This window comes from Sesamum indicum, linkage group LG6, assembly GCF_000512975.1.
Source record: "Sesamum indicum cultivar Zhongzhi No. 13 linkage group LG6, S_indicum_v1.0, whole genome shotgun sequence".
NCBI classification, from domain to species: Eukaryota; Viridiplantae; Streptophyta; class Magnoliopsida; order Lamiales; family Pedaliaceae; genus Sesamum; species Sesamum indicum.
Genome location: NC_026150.1, coordinates 8,862,975 through 8,873,082, shown reverse-complemented (window position 1 = coordinate 8,873,082; position 10,108 = coordinate 8,862,975). Strand labels below are relative to the sequence as shown.

Here is a 10,108-nt window from a genome sequence, read left to right as displayed (position 1 = left end):
CTTGCCTTGCCAGAAACGAAGGGTATTCCTATCGAGGAGATGAGTGGAATTTGGAAGAAACACCCGTATTGGAAGAATTACGTCGAGGAGGAGGAGGAGGCGGGAGAAGACACAAAGGTTGAAACGGAGATCACAGAAGAAAAAAAGACTGGGGAGCCTTGATGAACAATTCTTGAAGAGTTTTAATTTGTCAGTTTGTTTTGATTTTTGTTTTGTTTTTGTGCTTATTTCGACTGTCTTCGTAGAAAGTAATATCAATTAATTCGTTTGAGGAAGTTGTGTTTTTAAGCTTTTTAGTTTTGTTTGTGTTTTTTATTTAATTATGTTAATGGTTATTGTTATTATATATGTGATTTATTGTTCGAACTTATTTCAAAATTTTTTAAGGTGATGCCACTTCTTAAACATTTTTTTTGAGAGTTTTTGAAATCTTTTAGTACGAGTGTTTGATGATATATTAAAATTAATTTTAACATGATTTATATATTTTTTCAAGAAATTAATTCTGACTATTTTTGGGGGTTTTGAATATAAAATAGCCCCTCTTAAAAAAGCAAAATAAAATAGGTTTCTATGAAATTTTATTCGTCTATAAAAAATGAATTATTTTTTATATTATTAGTCTTTGTTGCACGTAGTCTGTGCGAGTATATAAAAAAACATTATGGTGTGAGATGAAAAAAAAATTGTGAAAAGAAAATATTATAATTATAAGTTTATTAAAAATGTGAAAGTTTGAGAAAAGGAACATGGAAAAGAAAAGTGAGAAAAAAAATTGTAATTTGTGTGATTATTAAAAAATATTAAGATTACTAATTTGATTAATTTTTATTTTTTTAATTTGAAAGAAAGAAATTAATTAAAGATAAATTGGGGTATTCACAAGTTGGTATGATAAAATATTAATCAACATTCAGGTGTTATTTAAGGTTAAAAAAATAGAGGTTACTAATTAATTAATCGCGGTTGCACAACAGCTAATAGCCATTATTTTCACAAGCGAGATCAAAGTATTTGTTACAACTAAAAACTATGACAAATATTTTAGTCATTGGTAAAACCACAGTGCATATTAATTAATTTAAATTTTTGCATAAATTTTGTCTGACACTGATAGACTTTTATCACAATGATTAATAGTGTAGAGACAATAATTATTTTTTTGTAGTGTGGCCTGCAAAAATAATGAATAACGTTAATTAGTATTCAACATGAATTTTCATTTTCTTTTCTATAGTCGTACACAAAAGTTATAATTCTTCTACTATATGTTCATATGGAATTATGTAAATACGGCTTACGTTTTGGAGTCTACGATCCCATTATCGATGCGATATATTTGAAATTCATACTCTAATTAGCTGAAGGGAGAGAAATTTCGAGGTTTATTTGAAACTGATAAACTCTAAATTGAATGCAGAAAACTTAAACTACTTAAGAGCAATAATTTCTGAAAACTCTTATTGCCGGTGGGCATGAATTTTAACCAGAAAAATAATTGAAACCATAAATATTAAAAAGATGTGGGATAAAAATATAATCTTAAAAAATTAAAGAACGAAAAGGTCAAATAACCTTGATTTGCATAAAAATAAGTTACCCAAAGAGGGCCAAACGATCCAAAAAGAAAAAAGAAATAAGACGCCCGTAGCATTCTAGAAGGCCTAGGAGGACCTGGCAGGCGGCCCTGACGGGTGTTCCCTAGAAAATAGATTGGCAAAGGGATGAGGCCCAGAACATCCCTCAACTCGGATCATGATCAAAGCCCGTCAAAACATTAGGCTTAAAAGGCCCAACACTAACTTGAGCGTCGAAATTCTAACGCCTTTTCTGCAAATCTCCGCTTCAGGATTTACATTCACTTCGACCATAGCCTTGAATGATTGTCCAAATCTATTGGACCCGTGCATTTTTTAAACATATCAAACCTAATTTACGAGACTAAAAATACATTTACTCCTATATATATTAAACAATTCAAAGGTGTAGCAAGCAAATCACGTCTACCTTTAGGATGTAATTAAAAATGCCAAATGGCCATTCTTCTTCATATAATTATTTCATGTTTAATAAAACTATATTAAAAGCATATATATATATATATAGAGAGAGAGAGAGAGAGAGGTGAATATTATAGTGTGGTAGCATGTCATGCAAGAAGACCATCAGCTATAGATATCCTTTAGTGAAATTTAGATGAATCTGCATTAATTATTGTATTAACAAACTTAATTATTGTCAAATCATATGAAATTAATTAATTTAATTAGGGTTGGTTGTTTTGATTAGCTAGTAGGTTCACGTGGGGATGCTACAAACATTTACTTCACTCCCCGATTCATAACTCAACCACAATTTATTTACGTGGGGATGCTACAAACATATGATTCATGCCCCCCACACCAACATCACCTTCCTTTTTTTTTTTTTTTTTTTTTTTTATCAATTGAGGAAAAAATAGATACTATGGAAAAAGTTCAAAAAATTGGGTGTTAAATAATTAAAAAATTATTATAACTTATCCAAACAAATTAAGTTAATGAGCTTATATATAATTTATCTCTATGACCAACCACTTCTTGAAATGATTTTGAGCTTTGTTTCAAATGTTAAATTCATGGCGTACCAAATCAAATTTTTGGACTATATTGGGAAATATTAATCTATATTAAACACATTAAGATGAATTAACCTAAATAATTAAATAATACTTTACTAATATTTGGTTGATTTTAAGAAAAAGGTTGCATATTTGAGTGTTCTGCATGTATTTTATTTTTCTTTTTTATAATTTTGGATTGTAAATGTATTTAATCATGTATCAAATAATATAACAAATAAGATTGATCTTGGTCAAGGTAAGTGATGATCTTATGAGCTGTGTCTGATGTCTGGTGTTCGAGGTGGGTCTACTTCTTATTCTCGATCCAGATTGTAGATTGGCTTGCAGCGCGAGTCATAAGCTTGTTGAGGTTGCCTTCAATTAAATTTTTTTATAATTTAAGTCATTTATTTAAATTCATATTGGCGTTATAGTGTTAGATCCCACAGGCATAAATAATACATATCTTATGAAGTCATTGCGCCAGATAGCATGTACGGATCCGCATTTCCAATAGCATACCCTTAGATAAGTTCAAGATCAACTGTTGTTGTGTCAGGTAGTCGGATCGACCAGAATAAAAAGACGCGAACACTTGTCTTGTTCTACAAATTCCAAAATTCTAATTTATTCAAGTTTAATTTTAAAAATCCTGATAAAAAAGAAAATAAAGGACTGATTTAAATAGCTTGATTTTGACATTATAATAATCCTGGATTTTGTCGTTGGCCATTGTCACGCAGTGGACAAACATGAAAGTAGATGTGCAGGCGAGGATGCTAACAAGGAATGCGTCGTCGTATTTGCTTATTTTAATGTTGTCAAACCCTTTGGATTTGATCATGTGCTGTCCATGGAACCCACTTCTTTTTTCTTTTTTTTTTTTTAAATTCTTTTTTCTTTATTTATTAGCCGACTACACAAAAAAGACAGAATTTTAGGTATTTTTAAATAATCTGGATGTATATATTATCTCATTCACCTAAAGCCTTTGGATTGTAGGTATAAAATGATCTCATCCCTCCAAATTCTACAATCTTGACAAAACTAGGAGCAACATAGTCCACTCAAAAATTTTATGTCTCTATCCCCCTCTTTCTCTCTCTTTATTTTTAGTTAACTGTTGCACGCGGTTTCGACGAATATATAAAAAATTATAATATGAGGTAAGGATAAAAAATTATAAAAATACGTAAAAAGTAATGAGGCGATGAAAAAGAGAAATATGTGAGAAAAAAAAGGGTTAAAATATAAAAAAAAAATTATCATTGTAAGTTTATTAAAAATATAGAAGCTTTTAAGAAAATATATATGGAGCATGTATGAGAGAAAATTAATTGTAATAAGATATATTAGACTTATGAAAGTTTATAAGGGCAAAAAATATAAAGACATAACAGAGAAAAATGGAGTAGTGGGTTGAAAGAAAAAATAATAATTATAAAATAAATAAAAATTATTAAAATTACGATTATAGGCGATTTTGTTTGAAAGAATAAAATAAATAAAAAGGGAAAATAGAACAATAAAAAATTGGTACAATTAATGGGTTTTCTTTTATAATAGAATTGATTATAAGAATTCAATTTTTCTTAATTTTGTCTAATTCAGAGTCTATTCCAATCAAAATCCGACATTTTACATAAGTCACTAGTAAATTATACAAACCTTTTAGGTATGATATAGGTTAAAAGCTTTTTTGTTCTCGTAACTTAGTTTCTTAGCCTTTTCATTTTTTGACTTTATAAGGTAATATTTTTTGTCCTTTATCTTTTTAATTTTTGCAGTTTCAATCCTTTTTGGAGTTAAAGTTCACTTTTTTTCACCAAAAAAGTTGCATATGCATCTCACGTGACCTTTTAAATTAGGACTACCATTCATTTTGGCTCATTTTTTCTAGTATTTTTATTTTTTAACTTTCTGAGATAGTATTTTAATTTTACATCGTTAAATTTTTATGATTTCAGTTTTTTTTTCATTGGAGTTCACACATCTCGTCAGTATCGCTGAAGTCTGGTAAAAAAATATGATTGGAATCGCAAAAATTTAAAATATGCAAAAGTAAAATACTACTTTAAAAAGTTGGAAGTACAAAAATATCAAATAACACAAATTACAGGACGAAAAATTGTATAATATAAGGAAACATCATTGCAGCTTAATTATAAAAAAACAAAATACTCTTAAGTATTGGGACGGATTATTAGCCTTAAACTGTTCATATCACATGTATGCTTAGATTTAGTTTAGGACTACAACTATAAAAGACGTACGCTTAATGTGTGTGCATAATTTTTTTTATTTTTTTGATTTAATAATATAAAAGAGAAAAAAATAAATAATTGATCAGACTGATATTTTTTAAAGAATTTTTCTTAATTATCAATATTTTTGTTTTATGAGACATAAAAATATATAGATGAAAAGGTCCAATTGTAGCACATATTATCTTAGACATTGACTTTTGTTTTTGGATAATTAATTAAGGATTAATACATCATGAAGAAATTAAAATGTCAACGCTAAAATATTATCAAGCTCTTCAATAATTTTAGGGTTCCAACCTCAAAGTCAACCCTTATAATAGTTTCTAATCTAATTAATATTACACTTTGAACACTAATTAGATTGCATTATTTCATTGTCAATTTAAAAAGAATAAAATAAATAAAATCATATGTACTCTAAACTCACAAACAATATTTATTTATTTCATCAGGACTTTTTCAATCAAAAAGTGCAAATTATTTTTTTTAAGTATTATAGAGATTATATCAAATGAGACCTTTTTTTTCTTTGTAATAAATCAATTAATTTCAATTATAATATAGTTTAAATTATTGAATATGATAACAATTCATACATTAATAATTAATTAATAAGTATAATTATAGCTACTGCAAGAGTAGAACAACACCTACACGTTGATAGGATCTGAATTCACGATCTTCTAACTATGGTACTTTACTTTTTTGCTAACTTAACTAGGCAGCATTCACATAAAACGGGATTACTAATTAGTAGAATTAACCATTGTGACATGCCGTACTTGTAAATAATTTTTCACATTTTAAAATATTATAAATAAAAATAAAATATATAACCAATTTTTTTAAAAGAAAGAAAAAAAGAAAAGAACCCCAAATTAGAAGTGTTATTGATATAATAAAAAAATTAGTATGGTAATGTCATAAATTGTTATTTATAAATAAAAAATATTTTTTTATATGTATATCAGTATAGATAAATATGATGGAATCTTTAAATGGTGAATTAAATAGTCAATTTTGAACTGAGCTTTATTTCACCCCAAATCAACTCCAAAATTGATGAGACCCTAAATATATTAATTACTCAAAATCAGGACGGCAATGCCGCACGACATGATCCTTGTTCCATTTTAATCTTGTGTCCACAACGCCACAAACTACAATTAGGATCCACTATCAATCTTCCATAACATTTTCGTCTTACATATCAGTGTCATGAGTACTAATAATTTATTGACATACCTGTTCAAATTAAAAGATACAAGAAAACTGATGTGACTTGTAAATTTGATTGATGTCTCGTTACATAAGATATTATCCGCTCTAAATTCTTAGGAGTCTCACGAATTTATCCTAAAAAGACGCCTCACAAGGGAGCAGTTCTCAACCCAATCATTTTCCTTAGCAATGTATTGTCCGTTTTGGCTTCAAACTCATAGGAAGTTTGTCCTATTACAGCACCTCGTTAGAGAAAGGAGACATTGAGGTCTATAAACCGCCTAAGCTTTTCGTCTACAATGTCTAATTTGTAATACATGATAAAGATCTTTCCCTGCTAGAAACGTACCAAGTGGATAATTATAATTATAGTCCTCCAACATTTGTATTAGTGCTACCTATAATAAAAAATTACAGAGCACATCTTTTCTTTGTATACATGACTGCAGTGGTATTCCCGTACCACTTATATCAGATTAGACCTAATCTGAAACTCACATTTCAAACCATAACATAATTCAGATTGATGTGGTCCAAATGAATTCGTGTCTTATTTTTGACATTTCTACTATTCCTAAGAACATTTTGGTCCTTCACGTACATACTTCATTTGTTGGGAAAATACTATTTTAGTCCTACAACTTTTAGGGGATGGAAATTTTGGTCTTGCGCAAATAGATTTTTTTGCAATTTAATCTTGTAATTTAAAAAAATTGGTAATTTTCATCTTTTCCGGGCCAATTAGACCCGAAAATTGCATCTGACTTGTAGAGAACAATTAAATTCTAACTTTAGTCCTGTAACTTAAGAGACGTTGCATTTTTAGTCCTATAACTTAGGAAAGTTGGATTTTTGGTCCTTTATAAATTTATTTACAAAACTAAAATTGCAAGTAAATTGCAATTTTCGGTCAAATTGATCGAAGAAGAACTAAAATTATAAATTTACAGGAATAAATTACAAAAATTAATTTATACAAGATTAAAAATATCACCCCTAAATTAGAGGACTAAAATTAGAATGGATTGGCCCCATATTAGTACTCAAAACATTAGTCAACCTCATGCTAACGCTCTATCACGATTAATTACTGTTATAACGATCGAACCAAAATCAACTCAGGCATATATCAGTTTCCTTCTCTTACGACAACATTAAATGCATCCTTAACTTCCTCAACTTTTATGCAATACTCCCATTTAAAACCAAACATTCTCTCTTTGACCACCCATTGATATCTCCATCCTCAAAATAAAATAAAATAAAACTGCAGATATTATTTATTGTTAAATGAATCAATTATAATTAATATACGTTAATTATCAATATCAAAATATATTTATATATATAACTAATTAATAACTACTGTTAATGCCACACAAGTATAATTCAAACCCATGATCTCTCGTTCATGGAGCCTCAGCAAAAAATTCAAAGACTACGGTGTATACAAATTAGCCCATATGTATTTTCACGTACTTTTTTTTTTTGTTGAAAAAAAAAATCTCCTGCATTCGTATGTGTTGACAAAAATGAATATCAATTTTTTAGGCCCACAAAAAACACTAATTGTACGACATGAATAAATTAATGAAGTAAACCCCAAATAAAATAAAGAAAAACATGGTATGCTGGCTGATTCACGACTGCAAAAATTTGAGTGTACCATGTTCTTGCAGGCGAGATGGATGTTGTGACGCTATGGTCGGTTTGGAAGAGGACGAACTCGGTATTTTCACTAAACATTATACGTTTCTGCTCTTGAGCGCTCGTACTAATAGTAGCATATAACAACCATGTCGTATTATTTAATGTAACTAGTACTCAAGTCAAACATTGTCAGGCGTCCGAAATTTTTTTTTTTTTGACGTGATTATTTTAAACAAGTGTTGCGGGACTCCAAATTTCATTGTAATTATGGGGATTAGATTGTGTATTTTAAATTGGTATTTTATCTTATACTTCATTTATTTTTATGTGTCTTATATAAAATTTATTATCTGTATATCTTGAAATTAATTTATATATGTATATATTACACGAGGATGAAACATTAATTATTTTGAAAGCGAAGGTCCATAAAAATGATACCTTTGTTTTCCTTAAACGAAAGCTATGTTTGGAAGTTGGAAGGTTTCTTGTCTGGTCAAACAAGATTAGCATGTTTTTCAAATAAAAATTGGCCGTCCCACGACAAATCGAATTTTCTTAACGTGAAAAAAAAAAAAAAAAAAAAAGGGAAAAGCCAACAGCAACAGCCAGTACAAAAACAGGGTTAAGGTTGTTCAAAACCCAACTCCTCATAAACCCCTCAAATCTTTCGAAACTCCCATAAACCCTCTTCTCTCCTCTCTTTCTCTCTCTAAAAGGAGTCAAGCCCATTACTTATTGTTGCAACCCAACTCCAAACTCAAATCCTCAGCCAAATCAAAAGAAAAAAGAACAAAAAATGTTGAATCCTTTGGTTTCCGAAACTCCAACATCCCAATTAGAACATGATGGAAGCTGCAAGAAAATTGATGATCATCTCTCCTTATCCCTCAAAGAAGCCAAATCCATAGCCAACATCTCTCTCCCCATGATCCTCACCGGCCTCCTCGTCTACTCCCGCTCCATGATATCCATGCTCTTCCTCGGCCGCCTCGGTGACCTCTCCCTTGCCGGCGGCGCCTTGGCCCTCGGGTTCGCCAACATCACCGGCTACTCCATCCTCTCCGGCCTCGCCATGGGAATGGAGCCCATCTGCGGACAAGCCTTCGGAGCCCAAAGATTCAAGCTTCTTGGCCTCACCCTACAAAGAACAGTCATTCTATTGCTTCTCACATCAATCCCCATTGCTTTTCTATGGCTCAACATGAAGCAAATCCTGATCGTCTGCGGCCAGGATCATGACATAGCCATGGAAGCTCAATCCTACATTCTCTTCTCCCTTCCTGATCTGATTGCACAGTCATTTCTCCACCCTCTCCGTATATATCTACGGTCTCAGTCCATAACATTGCCATTGACTTACTGCGCCGCATTCTCTATTCTTCTACACATCCCAATCAACTATCTTCTCGTCACAGTCCTCAACCTCGGGATCAAAGGCATTGCCCTCGCCGGCGTTTGGACCAACTTCAACCTCGTTGGATCGTTGATCATGTACGTTGCAATATCGGGAGCGTACAAGAAGACGTGGGCCGGGATTTCCTCAGACTGCTTTAAGGGATGGAGATCACTCATCAACCTCGCAATTCCAAGCTGCATTAGCGTGTGTTTGGAGTGGTGGTGGTACGAGATCATGATCTTGTTATGCGGCCTATTGATAAATCCTCGTGCAACCGTTGCATCGATGGGAATTCTCATTCAAACAACCTCCTTAATCTACATTTTCCCTTCGTCTCTGAGTTTCGGAGTCTCCACGAGGGTTGGAAACGAACTCGGAGCCAACAGGCCTAAATGCGCCAAACTCTCAGCAACACTAGGTTTATGTGCAAGCTTTTTCCTGGGACTTGCCGCTCTTTTCTTTGCATTCACAGTGAGAAACATATGGGCTAGTCTATTCACTCAAGACCCAGAGATTCTTGCGTTAACGTCTACGGTCCTGCCTATAATTGGCCTCTGCGAGCTCGGAAACTGCCCGCAGACGACAGGCTGCGGCGCGCTGAGAGGAACGGCGAGGCCGAAAATGGGGGCTAATATAAATTTGGGGTGCTTCTATCTGGTGGGAATGCCGGTGGCAGTGCTGCTGAGTTTCTACTACGGTTATGATTTCAAGGGGCTATGGATGGGGTTATTGGCGGCGCAGGGATCTTGTGCAGTGGCCATGCTGTTCGTTTTGGCCCGAACTGATTGGGAAGTTCAGGCAGTGAGAGCAAAAGAGTTGACGGGCAAAACCAGCCATGAAGATGGAGATATTGACGATGATGATTCTTTGTGTATATCAGATTATACAAAGCTGGATACTTCACCAGCTTAGTATTTAATCTATTCTTTTTTTTTTTTTTTTGGGGGGGGGGGGGGGGGGGGGGGGGGT

At 32.1% G+C, this 10,108-nt stretch overlaps 1 protein-coding gene and 1 pseudogene across 1 annotated transcript; both read left to right on the top strand.

Annotated features, from left to right (window-relative positions):
* Window positions 1–275, top strand: part of LOC105164241 — a 1,883-nt pseudogene extending 1,608 nt beyond the window's left edge.
* LOC105164240 (protein DETOXIFICATION 49) lies at window positions 8,206–10,073 on the top strand. Its single transcript, XM_011082854.2, has one exon. It carries the CDS (start codon window positions 8,540–8,542, stop codon window positions 10,049–10,051), a length of 1,512 nt encoding a protein of 503 aa, XP_011081156.1. The 5' UTR covers window positions 8,206–8,539; the 3' UTR covers window positions 10,052–10,073.